Source organism: Neltuma alba, unplaced genomic scaffold (assembly GCF_004799145.2).
Source record: "Neltuma alba isolate B1F8T4 unplaced genomic scaffold, ASM479914v2 tig00010931_pilon, whole genome shotgun sequence".
Taxonomy (NCBI): Eukaryota; Viridiplantae; Streptophyta; class Magnoliopsida; order Fabales; family Fabaceae; genus Neltuma; species Neltuma alba.
This window is the reverse complement of record NW_021635706.1, coordinates 119,723-137,653: the sequence shown is the minus strand read 5'-3', so window position 1 is coordinate 137,653 and position 17,931 is coordinate 119,723. Positions and strand designations below refer to the sequence as shown.

The window sequence follows — 17,931 nt, the reverse complement described above, 5'->3', positions numbered from 1 at the left end:
TTTTTTTCAAGATAGTCTTTCTAATAATTATAGTTTTAGCCAACATACTTGATTAGTAAGAATATTTTAGAAAAAATAACATCTATTTATTACAAATAACTAATTTAACTTCTTTTCTTAATTCTCTTAAATTAGTCAACTGGTTCTTATAATTAGGAACGGAGGCAATAGTATTGATGTTCAAAGTTTAGTTATTTGTTTAAATAAATTAATAAGAGCTCTTAATACTCATACCATCCTATGTTAATTTTGAAAATAATTTTGTTACTTGAAGGTTCGTGCTTCACCTTATGCAATTAACATTTTTTTCATTTGAAGAAAGACCCACTAGTTCTATGAAATTTGAACCCATGGCTAGCTTTATGTCTAGATGTTTGCCACCAAGACAATGCGCCAAACACTTGTAGTGGGGTGAGAAATTCAGGAAAACCTATTTTGCAGTCTTATGTAAATACTACCTCCATACTTAGTATAATAACTGCTTAATTAATCTGAATATATTAATAAAATTAGTTGTTTGTAACAAGTTAATTTTCCTAAAATACCTTTTTAGTCATTATTAACCTTGAATAGAAGCACATTAACATGCATATTTAATAAAGATATTTTAAAGAATAAATTATAAATTTGAGATACAAGGTGAATTGATATCTTATATTTAAAATCAAATTTAATTCTCAATTAGCTCTTAATTTTAGCATAAAATACTAAAATTTTTTACAAGAAATAACATGTAAACATATCAATATTAAATTTAAATTAGAACCTCATCCAATTATAATAGGGGCATTGCAACTAACTTTTTGACGGGAGTTCGAGAATAATGTTAAAAGTTATTTAAATTTTATAATAAATTTAACATGATTAATATAATTTTTTTTATTCTTCAAATTTGTCCTTATTTTAAGGGGTATTTGAATAGAATCAAAACTATGGTTATAAAAATATCTTTACAGTATATAAGATAAATATGTGAAGGAATTTATCTTGATTTACAAAAAAAAGTGTTTTTACTTTTCACTAAAAACCCAAATTTCCTTTTAGTTTTCATCTCAACTTCTCAAATTTCAAATCAAAGGTTTTGGTTTCTCAAAAGATGAATTTTTTATATTTTTACTGAATTATAAAGATTAATATTTTAAATAAAAAGAAAGAAACTATAATTTAAAATTTAAAATTTGTATTTTTAGTTGTTTTTATTTACTAACCAGTTAATTCGGCCTTCGGCCGGTGGCTGTCTTGTTTCGCCTGGCAAGTGAAGTGACAACAGATATGGGGATGCAGGCTCAGTGGCCAGTTATCACAGGGAAGAGAAACGACTTATGCGTTTCCGGCTCCTGCCCGGAAAACGAGCAAGACTCGAGCATCCTTCTCACACGCAGCGGAGTAAACAATGCGCAAGGCTGGGGATGATGAAGAAATCGAAACGGGTGCTGTGGCAATTGAAAATGTCGGAGGCCGATCAACGGCGGTTAGATGCTTCTCAAAATATCCTCTGAAGTTCATCTTACCAAGAAAGGTTTCGATTCTTCTTATTTTCTCTCAGTAATGTTTTTCAACTACATAAGCTTGACGTTTGAGTTATGGGAAATGGCGATTTAGCTTAATATCTGACTTCACTGGTTGGCATTTTTACAGGTCGGTTCTTCCAAAACTGATGCTGTATGGATTTACACACTAACCTATGGAGGCGGAATTGTATCTGTATGCTCCTTCTCTTCTCTGGGGTTGCTCTTTTTTCTTAATGAGTTTGGTCATATATGCTCATTATTGGAGATCCTTTTATATGATGCAGGGTGATCGGATTTCATGCAAGCTTTCCGTGGGAAGTTCCTGCACTGCAGTGTTAACCACCCAAGCTTCCACTAAGGTCAACTAATTTCTGATTTTTTTTAAAAAAATCAATTTTTAATATTGAAATGAGTGGTTTTTAGATGTGTTTGCTTCTGTGACAGATGCACATCATTCATTGTCTGCTTGGTTGGAGAAATAACGGTTGCTTTGTACTTTTATAGGTTTATAAATCCGTGGGATCGAAGTGTTCTGGACAAATATTGGAGGTGAGGATGCTAATAAACCAAAAATTTACTTGGACAATCGTGTATTGTCCTGTATATTCGTTTATATTGACTGAGACCTGTGCTTGTCATTATTGGCTTGACTTACCAAGTCAACATTTTAAATGACAATGAAAGGCTTAAAATTGATTGTTTTTCCCTTGACATCACTCAATTTATTTTAAGACTCATGGTTTTGAGCTTGTAACATGGTATAATTTTTGGCAGGAGTATAATGAATTAGTAACATTTTGAGTTTTTCTGACATAGTACCAATAAGATGAAACACTTCTTTTTTGCAGGTGTATAGCATTTGTTTATATGATGTTGCTATTGACGTGTCTAATGGATTCAACTGACAAAAGCAGTGATAAATTTATCCCATGTCGTAGGCAAGAGTTGGGAGCAATGCATTCTTGGCCATCTTTCCAGATCCAGTTACATGCTTTTCAACGGCAAGATACTTTCAGAAACAAGTCTTCAGGGTTTCTTCAGACTCAAGTTTGGCCATTGTTGATTGGGTCACAAGTGGGCGCCATGAAAGTGGAGAAAAATGGGACTTCAATCTTTACAGAAGCACCAATAACATATTCTTAGAAGATGATCAACCGTTGCTTCTAGATACGGTAATGTTACCAATTCTTAGCATATAGCCTTTTTACATTTATTATGTTATTTTTTCTGGAAATTCTTAGATACGGCAGATTTGCAAACTGCAGAAATTTAACTTTTCCAAGAGTTTGCCTGTCTTTTCATTATTTCTACCGTGACTTAATGGACGAGAATCCTATCCTCTTTGGTCATATTTTTAACATGTCCTCTGATGAACTGAGAAGAATGTCAATGAGAAGAGGATAAGATGTCCTCTGAAACAATATAGCAAACGTATGAAATGAAGAATGCTAAACAAGCTGCAAAATTCAGCAAAACTGTCTAATCCAAGAATATAATAAGAAAATCTTAGGATTGCTAGTTTAAGGGTGAAGTTATTTCTTGAGAAGTTACTTTCTCCTTCTTTAGTCACCAACCTTTAGGAAATTTTTTGAGAAGGTATTTATTCTCCTTCCAATTCTGGAGGAATGATTGTGATTCGTATGGTTAATCTATTATTGACAAATATGGCAAGTTCTGTTTCATGCAAATTTTTAAGCTTAGCATTTTTTTTGGGTTCTGAAGAAAGAAAGTATGAATAGGAAAAGGGGAAGGGAAAAGAGAGGTGGAGTTAGAAACTCTACCAGAATCTGAAATCCTAGAGGGGGAGAGACAATAATTTTATTGGATAATACTTCATTCATGATGAGAAAGCAAGTACATAATTTGCTTAATTAGTCTGACATCATAACTCCAAATAACCACCTAAATTCTAGGATAGAAACCGAAAATAACTTGTCATTTAAAGCATAAAGCACGCAAAACTAAGAAGGATTCCCAGGCCTCTTCCTAGAGTAAACCAGTAAAGGACTCGACTCTAACAATTTTCTTGGTGGATAGGAAAACGTTAGGATTAATAAGATTGTGACGTAATGGAGATATCTAATTGTTGGATAAGTTCGGTACAATTTATGGAAAATAGAATAGAATGTGTCAGGAGAGAACAGCCCCTTTCCAGGTGAGTGTATGTGTAACCCAATGACAAAAGTTTCTGTGTCGGAACTGGAGCAAACTGACCTGAGTCAGAAGATATAGAGAATCAAGCTTAAACTATGATATCTCAAAGGTTCAAATATTAAAATAATTTTCAGAGGTTTCATTGAATCTGTCTGAGATTCAAATGATTTGAAATGCCCCTCTTTGCGTTTTGACAATTGGTCCATGGGGACGTGATTGATGCTTGTGAGCAAAGTCACATCCTTTAGTCCTTGCCATGAAACACCTCTGGGTGAGGAATCATTATCAAAGGCATTTGACCTTATCACCAATCTTCTCTGGAGTCTAATAAGTGAAGAAGTGGTCCTCTTTCAAATATTTTCAGAAGATACTAATCAAGTGTGGTATAAGGAAATGGTAGATATGGGAGTAGCAGATGGTTTCAAACATCTTATGTAACTTTTGCAGTTCATTTAATTATATCTGCCATGCCCCCTCTACAATCTAAAGTTAGGGGAAAATACTAGAGAGCTGTTGGCCCATAAAAGACGTTAAACAATTAATGTAAACAGATAGCTCAAGGGGACTTCAGATGATACTTGCAGCAAATACCATTCCTGATGACTGCCATGGGACCGTTTTGCATCTCTGTGTGTGTGTGTGTGTGTGATATACGTATTGTGCTTATCCTCCTTTTCTTTTCTTTTTATTCTACTGAGTATTCCCATTCATATATACAGATTTTATTAGATAAAGAAAAAGTTGGCTGTGTCGAAGGTTACATGCAGGACTACCAAGTAATTGCAATGATTGTACTTCTAGGGTGGGTGATTGTATTTTATGTTCTGATATTCTTTTATTACAAATTCCTGTACCTAATGCACTACTTTTTTAGGCCAAAGGTGCAGCATGTTCAGAACCTAGTGCAAGATGATGTGAAAAGAATAATGTCTGAGCAATTACTGCACCCTTCCACAACTTCTAGCCATCAAACTAAAAGAAATTCTGATTACCTCATGTCAAAACCAAGCTTCGTTGCTTCTTGCAGTTTCTTTGGTCCAGAGGTAGTTATTATTTTATTAACACATGAGCTTTGATAACATCCAGATAGTGGATTGTAGTGTCATTATTTGAAGGCATTTTGAGGTTATTTTTAAAGCAAAAATCTGACTTCAGTGGTTCTGGTTTCAAGTTCATCCAAAAGACAAATTCAATTAAATTTTACTGATTGGAGCTTGGAAGTGCTGAGTATTGAAGCGATACTATTGCTTTGTAGATGTTAATATTGGAATATGGAATGAAAAAAATATAAAATATCAGTGGTGTTACTTTATGCCCTTGTTGATCTTAGTATCTTACCCTAACGACTGTGGGACCCAGCAATGATTCCACGTTGATGGTATAATTCTTTGAGCCTGCTGGGTCTGGGATTCAATAAGTTCCGGAAGGACGATTTGGATAAACATCTTATGTATATGCTGTTATGTTCTCTCCCCAAAAAAAAGGGTCAAAGATATATGGATTTTTCTTAATAATTTTGCACTACAAGCTTAATCATCTCAAAAAAGTTCCTTCATAGGTTATATTTAGATTTTTGAATAAAAAACTCCATGCCTGAGAGCAAACACGTAAATAATTAAAATTTTGCACCTTGGAATATACTTAGTTACAAAAATTAGCATGGTGACTTGCTTTTTGACAGAGTAAACAGTTGGAAAAAATCATATTGGAAGATGGCCACTGATCAAGCGTGTTATTGATGTCACAACGTGAACAAATTGGCCATGTTTGAGTCAAAGGAAAATGTTGTGTCATATCCGGTAAATTTGTCAGATATGTATTAGACCTATGATTCTGGTTTTAAAGTTTTACTGCCTCAGATTGCTGCCCCCTCAAAACTTTCTTTCTGGTCATGCATGCTTAATGGCTGTCATATGATTTATGCACATTTTTAACTGCGACCTCATTTTTTGCAGAGAAACGGTCTTATTGTTCGGGTGGCTGCGGTGACAACTGAATCAGTTTATAAGTTTCTGCAACACCAATTGGCTCCCTTGGAGCCCATGCTAGGGATGCCACCATACGGATAAGTAATGCATTCTATATTGACAACCCATAATGAGTTTAAGTGGCCTTGTATTTTATGTAGTATAGGTTGTATTCCTTGTATTTACTGTTAGTGTCAATTCAACGTAAATGACCAAGTGTCCTCTGACTGTAGCATTAGAGTAACCACCTCCTGCATGTTACCATTCATCTGTGTTTTGTGAGAGGAAAATTGAGTTATGGCTAGCAGGCGGAGCAAATTCTAATGGGCTCTCCCTTGCTTCTGAACTAGTTTGGGCCTTCCCATAAGGCCACCATGTTTTGGTTAAGCAGTGGAATGTGATTTCCACTCATTCAGTATTTGTAATGTCTATTATGTTGTTTGGTTATTTGCTAATTTATATATATTTTTATTTTAAAGTAAATTCATATTATGTTCTATTTCATTTTATATATTGAAACAAGCCCCGAGTAAGCGTTTCTTGTAGAATTTGAATTCATGCCCCTGGCATCCATTAAGCGTATTTGGCCAGGATGTGAAAAGTAAAAGAACGCTCGTTGGTTTTTCTGTTTGACAAAGACATGAACTGATGAAGCTGTTTTTAAAATGATTACGGATTTTTGCCCCCCTTTGTATGACAACCGCAGTGAATAATAGGGAATTTTTATTTATAAAAAAAATTCATTCACAAATTTGTATGTCTCAAAATACGCATGTCTTGTGAAACTAAAATCTCGTCCGTCTTCATTTCTCGCATCCAATGACTAATTTACGTAAAAACCATAATTATTATCACGATTTTTGAGCTTAATTATCAATAAATATAAGATTATTTTAAGGTCTGATCAAATAATCTTGTCCTCCAGCTCATGATTAATTTATCCACAAGCAACATTGGTCTTTTGATTCATCTTTATCTAACAACATGTAATCATTTTTTCCAAGTGTGGACCCATCTTTAGCGCGACAGGTTAAATGTAACCAAAAAGGATTTGAACAAAAATAGATTTCCCATTTTCTAATTAAAATAAGAGTAAAATATATTGACTATCTTCTGTTTTACTTAAATTACAGAAACCTCTTTTTTATTTTGAAAATGTTTATAAACTTCCCTTCAAATTAAAATGTATATTACATAAACTTTCTTTATATTTTTAAGATTCAATTTCCATCCATTTAATCATTAGTTGACCTTTAAATTTGACTTTTAAATTTTTATTTTGATCAAAACTTCCCTCTTTATTATAAATGTTATTCAAACATTTATATCTATAAAAAATAATTTTTGATACAACAAAAAATAATTATAATACATGTATTTTCAAAATTTTTAATATGTTATAAAAATTTTAATTTCAATTATATTATAGAATTAAATAACTTTAGTTTCTCATGAAATATTGAAACTTAGGATTTTTTTTTAAATGACGAGAAAATATTTTGAATGCTTATTTTCTTATCACGTAATATAAATTATGCAAGTTTGGAAACTCATACAAATAATTTAAATGTATGTTTGTATTAACTAAATTACTTAATTTTTTGACCCAGTACGATAAAAACATTAAACAAACAACAATTTTTAAAAATAAAAAAATAAAAGTAAAAGAGAAAATTTTAAATTCTTCGAAATAGTTCTAACCTAGATTTTGAGATTTAGTATTATGAAGAGTAATTTGGCAAATAGAAAGTATTTTAATATAAATTTGAATTAAAAAATATCTTTTTAAAATAATCTTAACAGAGTTAATAGTTTAGATTTAAGTATATATTTTTAAAATAGAGGAAATGTCTGTGTAATTAAAACAAAATATAAGAAAATAAATATGATTGGATGACGGTAATCAAAATATAATAAAATGTGTCCATTCACACCTCAAGTGAAGCCAGCAACTAGGGGTGTGCATGGACTAGACTGGACCGGGTTTGTTATTAACCCGAAGTCTGGTCTAGTAAAGACCTCGGGCTGAAAAAAACAGCCCGAGGTCTGGTCCAGTCCAGTGCCAACCCGAGGTCGGGTTGGACTGGACTTGGTCCTCTGGACTGCCTGGACCAGTCCAGGCAGTCCAGAGCTAATTTTAATTTTTTTTAAAATTTTTTTTTCTTCAATAGGAGGCAAGATTGTAACTTACTATATAAAATTTTACACATATTTTAATTCAAAATTTATCAAATTTGATCATTCCTTTTCAATTTCCCAATGAAGTCATGTTTTATTAATTAATTCTCATCAATATAGATCTTAAATTGTAGAAAATATATATGCATGCTCATTACTTTGAAAGTTAATAGATAAATCTTAATTATTTGAATAGATAAAAAATTTATATAGAAAAATTAAATCAAATTAAAATTATATAAATAATAATTTAAAAAAATCGGGCTAGACTGGACTGGACCAACTGGTCTGAGGGGTCAGTCCCTAGTCCAGTCCAGCCCGATGAGACCAGTCCGGTCCAGTCTGGTCCAGTCTTGTTTCGGGCCAATTTTTTTTGGACCGGACTGGACCGGGTTTGTTCGGGTTGGACCGGACCATACCAGACCACCGGGTTTTTGCACAGCCCTACCAGCAACTTTCTGGTAAAAAAAAAAAAAAGAAGCGAAGCCAGCATTCCAGCAAGTAGTTGGCAATTAAAATAAAAAGCCAGCGAGTAGACACCTAACTTGCTTAATTAGATAATCAAATTTGCATTCCACCTCATGAAAATGACATTTTGATTCGGCCCTATCCAGTAGCTTTTAATTACAATTGTGATGGTCTCTCCCACATCTGCTCTGCTTTTGAACGCCTTTACCCGGGTTATTTTCCAAGATACCTCGGGTTACTTTTTAAGTTAGTAATTTCAAACAAGTTTGCCTATTAACTAGCCTGCACAAGTGGTCGGGTCTTTGGTTTCTGAGCCAATCCCTTCGATCCGGTTTTTAAAATTATACAATTAAGTGAATAAAATAATTACGGTTGGGATTAATTTTGATTGACTGACTTTTTTTTAGGAAAAATTTTGTTTGAGGATCACAATACAGAATTAATTTCAAAGAACCCTTAAAACTTTCTGAAATTTCACTGCAGAATCAAAAAGACAAACTGATATTAATTCCACAAAGAAAATAATGCTATTGCCCCTCATAATAAAAGTGAGAGAACCCATTTACAAGTGGGATGAGACAATTTGTAACATATATACATATATTTACAGTTAGAATTAGTCCCTTTACCACCTGAAGAAGGTGTCCGTAAGTGAACAAATGTAGGAGAACCCATTTACAAGTGGGACTAGACAATTTGCAACATACATATATTTATTTACAACTGGAATTTGTCTATTTACATGTCACCTCCTTCACCTGAAGAAGGTGTCAGTGAGTGAACAAGTGTGAAAAAGCCCATTTGCAAATGGGATTAGACAATTTACAACATACATACCTTTATTTACAACTGAAATTAGTCTATTTACATGTTAACCCATAATAAGTATTATGAGGGGCAATAACATCATTTTTTTTGTGGAATTAATAACAGTTTGTCCCTTTAATCCTGCAATGAAGTTTCATAAAGTTTTAAAGACTCTTTGAAATTAATTCTGTACTATGGTCCTTAAGCAAAATTTTCTCTCTCTCTCTCTCTTTTTAAATTTGATACAAGGACCAATATTTTTAATTGACATTTGAGAAGTTAATTTTTATGGCACTATATTATTTTTTTAAATTGGTTTTAAATTGTCATTTTCTCTAGGAAAAGAAGACAAAAAAAAAAGGAGTTGAATCTGACGTGGCTTTCAAGTGCAGTACACCTCTTTCAATAGGACGTCACTCATTCACGGTCACCTCCGGGCTACAGCAACTCTTTCCCCTTTGCAAAGAAAAAGACCCCGCCTCGTTAATTTTAGTCAAAACTACATCTAATGACCCATGGACTAACGGATTTATGTTGTTGCCAAAAAAAGACTAGCGTATTTATATTTAAAGAAATTAAAAGTAATAAAAACATCACCAAATTTCTAAAATATATTATTGTAATTTAAAGTATGACTGAATTTATACTTACGATTCTAAACAGTAATCAACATTTTAATCATGTTCATGAAAATGTTGCCCAAACAAATAAAAATACAATGCTAATTAAGTTACAATAAATTATCATACTCAAATTTAATATTAAATATAAAACTTTTAAAAAATCAGATCTCTTCTAAACCATTTAAGAAAATAATATTCATTCAAAAATTTATGAGTACGAAAAAAAATCTAATTATGTCACTCAAAATAACAATTTTTTTTAAAAAAAGATAGGCAGACTCTCAATTTAATCGATGCGTTCTTTCTTTTTTTTTTTTTTGCCAGAATTGAATGGATACATTCATTTATTATAAAAACTTCAAATATCAATTTGATTGATGAATTTAACAATAAAAAAGGGATAAAAAATTTTATTAAGATAAATAATATCATATAATGAAATGTACAAGTTGTGCTATTCAAGAAAGTGTAATTTCAATTCATGCATACAAATTTTACAAATTGAAATTATTTCTACCAAAGAAATTTGATTATAATTTCAATTTAATTTGTAAAAATAATCATAATAATTAACATTCTTTACACAAATTCTCTAAAATACTAAATACGAAGACGTAATTTTCACATTATTTTGCTCGTGGAGATTCTGATTTCTGATGCTCTGGGCTCCTCGACATTTCTCCTAACTCAGTTTCCCAGACGTCACCACTCACCCATCGCCACCTCTCTCTCTCCCCTCCGATCTTCGCATTCTCTCACCCATGGCTGCCGCCAAAGCCGTCCTTGCTCCTTCATTCACACCCCACCGCGCAACCGGGGCTCACGATCCGCTCTTTCTTCCTTCTCACTCATCATCCTTTGTTTCTCTTCACCAGTCCCGGAAAGATCTCTCCAGGAGAATGTAAGAAACGCCTGTCCTTTTCTCTCACTCATTCCTTCTTGCGCTGTTTGGTTTCCTCGAGTCCGAATGTGGGGTAAACAAAGTTCTATCTTCGTTTGTGCAGGGTTTGATCCTCTGAAGTTTTTTAGTTTGGAATTAGTGCGATTAGATGAATTGTGATGGCCTTTTTTGTTATTTTTTTTCCTTCCGAAATTTGGGTGCAAGCGAGTGGAATGAAATGTGATTTTCGCTAAGCAATGGAGTTGGACGAAAGTCGCCCATGATCGTCTTTTTGTTGTGGTGGTTTTGACGGAAAATGATCAGAACTTCAGAAGCGTGGTTTATTTATGTATATAAAGCAGAAGCACGTGCTTGTTTGTGAACTTAACTGAATGATTAGATTGAATTTATTGTTGTTGGGTGAAATTGAAGTTTATAGAATTTCTTTTGAAACTCTTGTTTTCCTCTTCTTTCCGTCTACTCCCGGGGGAACAAATCATTCCCGTTGTTTACTTCCCTTCCTTACCGGTCGCGTATCAAATGGATTCTGCCTTAATTTCCATCCCATCAACTTACCCGAAGCAGCTCTGTAATTAAGCTGTGCCATCTTTGCTTTGACTCTGTTTTCCTTTTGAATGTAATGATCCTTTATCATGCGAAATAAAGGTAAAAAGAGTTAACGAGTGATCTCATCATCATCATTATATTTGGTTTTTGGCCATAGAAACGCTGTATGGAGGAGTCAGCACATTGGGAGTATTTATATGCTTGTATTACTGTTATACTCTGTCATTTTTCTATCTGCTGTTTTCTAAGAATCTGCATGACAACTTTCTCCTCTTACGTTCTGCTATTCTCAATATTATATAGCCTTCCATCCACACACAGCCTCAAATTTGCATGTAGGAAAGGCTTTGTAGCTCTAAAATAGCTATTTTACTTGAGTTATTATTGTATTTTGTATTAGAACATGCATTCAATGCAGATGTTCCATCTGAGTGGCTGCTTTTTTATGTTTTTGTTAAGGCTGTTTTGCACAGAATTTCTCTCCCCTGTCAGCAATTTAGCCCAATTACTCCAAGTTGATGCTTTCATGGATGATATAGTATGTTACCCATTTAATTTGTTATAATCTGAAAAGTGAATGAAGTTGTCTTCATAATATAAAGCATAAACTGCTTATAAACCGAGATATGTCAAAAACTCAACTAAACAGTATGGTTGATTTGTGTTATGACTTTTTGAATTTCTTTTAGAACACTTCCTTTTGATATGGTTTTCATCAGAGCGATGATTTCTGAAAGTGAGATTGGCTAAGGTGAATCTTTAATTTTCTTTAATGAATTTATTGTGATCGATCTATATATTATTTCACTCTTACTATTAGTTTAAACGTTATGCAGGATTGTTATTAATGCATCTGCATATGATTTGAACGCAGTTGGTTCTGCTTCATTGGTAGGTGATTTGTTTATTTCCATCATTTCAGTTACGACTAATATTTGTGATTATCAAGGTGACAGGAGTTACGAGCTTATTTTCTTGATACTGGAGTTAGAATGTTTGTTGGTTGAAAGATTTGAAATCTGAAACATTCATTCCCATAGTATTAGCTACGATTCGAAAATTTTTCTTGGATGGTTGATGGAACAGGGCTGAACTAATTCATGCATGTGGATCATATGTCATATTGCAATAAGATGCAGCCGAGGCTATCACATCCTAACTTCTGTATTTTACTTGTCAATTTTTTATGATCTTTCCCTCTTGTATGCATGCAAGAACCCGTGTGGCTGTTGAGCCTGTTCACAACTAAATGGAGGATTGTCTCTGTTGAGCATATGATACTCGGATCTTCTATGTCTTACTGTCATGTGTACCCTCTGTGTTTTATGGTTTGTTATTTCACAAAACAAGGCTACGATATGCTTTTATGCATGCTTACAGCTGAACATGCGTTTGGCAAATTCTTATTGCAGAAGTCTGGTGAAAGTCTTGATAGTGTTCCGATGCCAGTAGTTCTGATAGATCAAGATTCAGATTCTGATGCAACCATTGTTCAGATTAGCTTTGGTGATCGCCTTGGAGCTCTTGTTGACACAGTAATGTGGCTATTAATAACTCGATGTGCCTAGTCTTTTGAATTCCTGCAGTATAGTAGGATCGCTTAATGCATTCTTGATGTGATATCTTGGAGGCGTGATTCTGTTACTTAAGAGATGCTCACACTACTTGATCGAGATTGTTAAAGAGGATTTGCTCTTGCTACTATCCTAAGTATTAGTAAGCTTTTCACATACACGTACACACTTGTGTGGGTGGGTATGTAAAGAATGGTGCACTTGGTTCTATCCTAGACTATGTCTATTAGTAAGGGTTTTTCTCATGCCCACACACATGCCTACACAATCCTCTCCTACTCATCATCCCTTCTTTTACTTTGTTTTCTCCTTTCCTCATTATCATTGACAAAAGAAAAACTCGAATGATCATGATGGTGGGAAGGTTGACATTAAACTATTTATTTGTGATTTTGATGGAAAATCACTTGTTTTACCAAAACATGTTCTTATTAAGTTGCCTAAGGGTTCTGTTCTACATGCATGTAGATATGAGCTTATTTCTCTTTCTAAACCATTAGTAATTATTAATAAATTATAATTAATAATTGACTCGTGTTTATGTCAAGGCAGATTAATGCATTAAAAGAGTTGGGATTGGCCGTCTCAAAGGGAACCGTTTCCACTGAAGGATCTGTTAAGCAAACAGAATTCTTTATCACTCAATTGTGAGTGTCCGTATTCTCCTTTATTGAATATTGCCTCTTGGATAGTGAAAACATGTAACATGAAAAGAAAAGGGCTTGTGGTTTAATGGAGTTGTGAAGTTGTTATATTAATTACTATCAGATGTATCATTATAATCAACATTGCTTTTAATATGGCAAAGTTGAATATATCGGGTTTTTATATATTGGTTTTGATTATTTTATTTTGCAGAGACACTGGACGCAAAGTTGAAGATCCTGACATGCTCGAGAGCATTCGACTTACCATTATTGGCAATTTGTTGAAGTACCATCCTGTAAGTATACTTGATACATGTTTATTTTGGGGTTTTCATCTGGTGTATGCATATGAGTTTTTCTCATTATGTACAATTTTCAAATGCTTTTCACTTATAAGCACTTTATACTTTTTATAGGAGTGCAGCGCACAGTTAGCCATGGGTGAGGTGTTTGGAATTAAACCTCCAGAAAAGAAGGTGATTGGTACCTTTCCAGTTTAGCCTTCCTTCATGACTGCTTCTGGAGAGATTGCTGCTTTGGAACTGGATTGTTTTAAGATCCTTTTTTTCCCCCTCTAACCATTGGAGAGCAAATATTTGATTTTTTTTTTTTATTTGCTTTGGATATACTATAGATCAGAGCTTTTTGTAAAATCTTTCTTATGTCATATTTGGTTCATTTGTGCATTTCTGTCACAAGCAATAACTTCCCTTTGTTGTTTTATGTAGCTTGATGTTGATATTGCAACCCATATACGTGTCAAGGAAGATGGACCTAAGAGGAGGTCTGTGGCTTATGATTTTACAGAGTTACAGTTCATTTTGGCATCTTCTGTTTTGACGTGTTTTGGGTGCTGAAAATTAGAAATATAATTTGCAATGTTAAACCCATCCAGAAGACCTATAGTTGAATAAAATAAGTGGAGGAGAAAGTATGTGGATTTGCGGAGAATGAATCAACAGATGTCCTGCCTTTTTCATGTGCTTAGCTTTAGTTAGGCTACTCTACTAACTGTTTTACTGCCTTTTTCTTGTGTTGTTGGCGTTAGGTGTTTGTATCCATACTAAGGACTCTATCTCTTATGGCTCCTTTAGTTTATAGAACAGAGGGGAATGTAATGAAAAAGGAATTGCAAAAAGTAATTTTGAGAGCACAAAATGACCTTGTATCCCTATTTTTTAAAAAAATAAAAAGAGGATAAAAGTTTTGACATAATAGTTACAAGGGTAGAATAGATATTACTAAGATATGAAGGATAGAGAATCCCTCCCCCCATCTATTACACGGGGCATTACTGTGAGTGTGTCATGGAACTTCTCTGAACTCTCTTGATCAATAATATTTGGCAGTGCTATCATAATTGGTGCTTGATGTAACTTAATGCATTTTCTATTCAATTTTTACCAGCTTGCTATGCATAGAGACAGCAGACAGAGCGGGGTTGCTAGGCGAAATTATCAGTGTCATTGCAGACATAAACATTGATGTTGAATCGGCAGAGATCGATACAGAAGTATTACTTCGCCCTGTCTTCCTTTTCTCTCTTCTTCTATTCTGAGATAATCAACGTCACCTTTCATCTTTCAGGGTTTGGTTGCCAAGGATAAGTTTCATGTCAGCTATGGAGGTGCAGCATTAAACGATTCAATGTCTCAGGTACATTTAGAATTCATTCTAAATGGAGACTCGGTCAATTTCCTTACAGTTTCTGGGGCAGTAGGTTTTTCACCTTTGGTGCTGCAATGTAGGAATTAGTTGTCTGTTTCTGTAAAATTCAAGATAAAAGCTGAAATATGATGAATAGGAAGGCTAGCACACGCCTCCGTTACGTAGCAGCCCCTCTTCTCTTCTTTGTGATTATTCTGAACAATAGAGATTAATTACTAGATAAGCTTCTTCGGGGAAATGAAAGACACTGAGACACTAATAAACTCTACCACTCTTCTAATTTGTGATGTCTCGTTATAGAGAAGTATGAAGTGACAGAAGTTGATTTTGATGAGGTAAAGTAATCTTCGTTTTTATTTAAAAAATAATAATAAAGGAGACTAAAGGCATGATCCTTTCGTTTGTCTCTGCCAAATAGGGCATTAAGTGGGGCAGTACGTGGAATTTTAATTCTTTAGGAACTTGAAAACCTATTTATTTACCTGTTGTATGTGTCCTAAATAAAATGTAAATACTGATTCGTTTCATATATCTAATACTCAAGTTTTCTTTGAATAGAAATTCAATTTTCAATTAAAAATCAAGATGTTCACTTATCAAACATAACCATTCTTGTTATGGAACCAGAATAGCTCATATTTGGAACCCTAAATATCTTGTGCTTGGATGTGCAGGTTTTAGTGAACTGTCTGCGTTACTACCTGCGGAGGCCAGAGACAGATATTGATAGCTACTGAGGATAGATGGGTGAGCCAATTTTAGAATATAGTTATAAAATAATAATAAGTCAATGTAAACTGTTCTTGTAACCCATCATCAATGATCTCAAGATCTATACATGTCTTTCTGCTGTCTGGATTCTATGGAACAAAACCTTCCATTGATCTTCCTTGAAGATAGACTCGCGAGTGGAAAAATCTAGATCCTGGGCTTTGCCTCATATTACTCCCCAGATTTGTAATATCATCAATTTATTATAATTAAAAACCGTTTGATATGTTATCTTGATCCTTATACTTTGAATGTCCGATAATGCCCAAAACCAGGATTATTTTTATGGTGGTGACACCATTTTGAGTGGCATCTTTTATGAATTATTACTTAAAAAAAAAAATTATGGAGCAATGATGATCAGCCTGTTTATTTTGGTAAAATGAGTCTAGTTATACAATCAATGTTACATGAACCAACGATATCTTGCGTTCGAGTAAGAAGGCTAATGGCATATATAATGTTAGTTGAGAAGAAAAATGGCAAATCAAGAAAACTAAATGACAAAAATGAACTGTATCTTAAACGACTTTGTTACTCTAATTTTAGCATTATTTACTGAACATTCACGCCTCAATCCAAATCCAAAGAATAAGATTGAAAGGTAGCAAGATGATGATGGAGAGCAAAATATGGAGGCTGAAAGTAAAAGGACGAAGATTTATGAGAAGCTACGAAGATGCAAGCTTCAGATGGATGAATCTCGGCGAGTGTTGCAGAACAATGTGGGAGACACGATGCAATTATTGAAGAATGAAGGAGCCAATAGCTCATCGCCGACGACGACGAAGAGCCCAAGAAGATTGACGAGAATGATCTCTGCGGTGCGAAAGGCCGTCAAAACTGAGAAAAATCAGCCGTCTCAAAGTTCTGATGCTGTAATGGATGGCGATGAAGATAGGGGCTATGATCTTCTTCGAGGTCTGAGGGAGGGAAGTGACTCCGGCTGCAATTAGAAATCGGAATTCGCATGGGTAATTTAATCGATACTATTTCTTCATCAAAACGTATGTGAGGAAGTTCCTTTCCTAAGAGTTGTTTGGATTGGATATAAAACCAATGATATTTATAAATTTATTAATCGTTAATATTGATTCTTAATCTGTATATCTCTTTCTAATTATAAACTTTTCATATTTTTTTATGCATTAAGATTCTGAATCACTCCTCTTCTTTTTTTTTTTAAAATACCACTTTCAATAAGTTTTAAGCTGTGCTTGGATGAGAAGAAAGTTGGGAGGATCAAAAATGGGAAAAGAAAAAAATAGAGAGACAGGGAATTAAAGAGAAAATGCTATTATTTCTCTTATTTGGATAGATGGAAGGAAATAAGGAGCAAAGAAAATGAGTAAATATCAAAATGTCCAAAATATTCTTTTCGAAATATATATTACAATAGGAAAATTATACTAACATCAGCATTATTAAATAATTTAAAATCAAATTATTTAATTTTTATATATTTTCAAATGATGATATTTTAAAATCAAATTATTTAATAAAAACATTATTTTAAGATAAAAATTAAAAAATGAATATGGAGAGAAAGAACTTAAGAATGCACCAGAGTCAATCACTAAAATCTTGTTTTCCTCCCCAAATCTTTTCATATGTTAAAAAAAAAAAAAAGATATGAGGTCCCCTTCATTTTTCCACATACTTTTCCTTCCTCCCCATTTTCTTTTCTCCTAATAGAGAAAAACTTATTTCTCCTCCTATTTTTCTCTTTTTCCTAATTTTCTCTCCATCTAAGTATTTAGCTCTTTTTCAATATGTATGTGTGTGTGTGTTTTGTAAAAAAACAACAATCTACATAATAGTAAATTAAAAATAATATTATATATTCAGATAATAAAAATAATGAGAAAAAATACTCTTAATTTATACCTCTCTGGTTCTTAATATATAATCTAAGTGTGAAGTTGATTTTGATCCTAAATATAAGACCTAATTCTCCTATTTATCATTTTTTTTAAATTATTCCTATTGACACTCCCTCAACCATATCAAAGAGGAGAGGGAGTGAGGATATAAAAAAATAATTATAGTGTTTTAGGAAAAACATGTTATATTTCTTATAATTAACTAATTTGCCTAACTTTCTTAATCTAATCAA

General features: G+C 33.3%; 2 protein-coding genes across 2 annotated transcripts; both read left to right on the top strand.

Annotated features, from left to right (window-relative positions):
- The first annotated feature begins 1,281 nt into the window (after window positions 1-1,281).
- Window positions 1,282-6,085, top strand: LOC114760106 (urease accessory protein D). Its single transcript, XM_028949362.1, has 8 exons — window positions 1,282-1,519; window positions 1,639-1,704; window positions 1,796-1,870; window positions 2,016-2,060; window positions 2,450-2,683; window positions 4,385-4,467; window positions 4,540-4,708; window positions 5,621-6,085. Exons 1-8 carry the CDS (start codon window positions 1,394-1,396, stop codon window positions 5,732-5,734), a joined length of 912 nt encoding a protein of 303 aa, XP_028805195.1. The 5' UTR covers window positions 1,282-1,393; the 3' UTR covers window positions 5,735-6,085.
- A 4,319-nt stretch (window positions 6,086-10,404) lies between these two features.
- On the top strand, window positions 10,405-16,049 carry LOC114760091 (ACT domain-containing protein ACR12). The gene is made up of 10 exons (XM_028949344.1): window positions 10,405-10,609; window positions 11,992-12,046; window positions 12,568-12,690; window positions 13,282-13,376; window positions 13,588-13,672; window positions 13,793-13,852; window positions 14,105-14,160; window positions 14,784-14,889; window positions 14,964-15,032; window positions 15,719-16,049. The coding sequence occupies exons 1-10, from the start codon at window positions 10,470-10,472 to the stop codon at window positions 15,779-15,781; spliced, it is 852 nt and encodes a 283-aa protein (XP_028805177.1). The 5' UTR covers window positions 10,405-10,469; the 3' UTR covers window positions 15,782-16,049.
- The last annotated feature ends 1,882 nt before the right edge of the window (window positions 16,050-17,931 follow it).

Bases quoted from the DNA above. Each gene is read 5' to 3' on its own strand.
- LOC114760106 (XM_028949362.1), top strand. From the start codon at position 1,394: ATGCGCAAGGCTGGGGATGATGAAGAAATCGAAACGGGTGCTGTGGCA. The intron at 1,520-1,638 runs GTTTCGATTCTT...GCATTTTTACAG, and splicing joins AGTTCATCTTACCAAGAAAG to GTCGGTTCTTCCAAAACTGA. The intron at 2,061-2,449 runs GTGAGGATGCTA...CCCATGTCGTAG, and splicing joins GTTCTGGACAAATATTGGAG to GCAAGAGTTGGGAGCAATGC.
- LOC114760091 (XM_028949344.1), top strand. From the start codon at position 10,470: ATGGCTGCCGCCAAAGCCGTCCTTGCTCCTTCATTCACACCCCACCGC. The intron at 14,161-14,783 runs GTCTGTGGCTTA...AATTTTTACCAG, and splicing joins GAAGATGGACCTAAGAGGAG to CTTGCTATGCATAGAGACAG. The intron at 14,890-14,963 runs GTATTACTTCGC...TTCATCTTTCAG, and splicing joins CGGCAGAGATCGATACAGAA to GGTTTGGTTGCCAAGGATAA.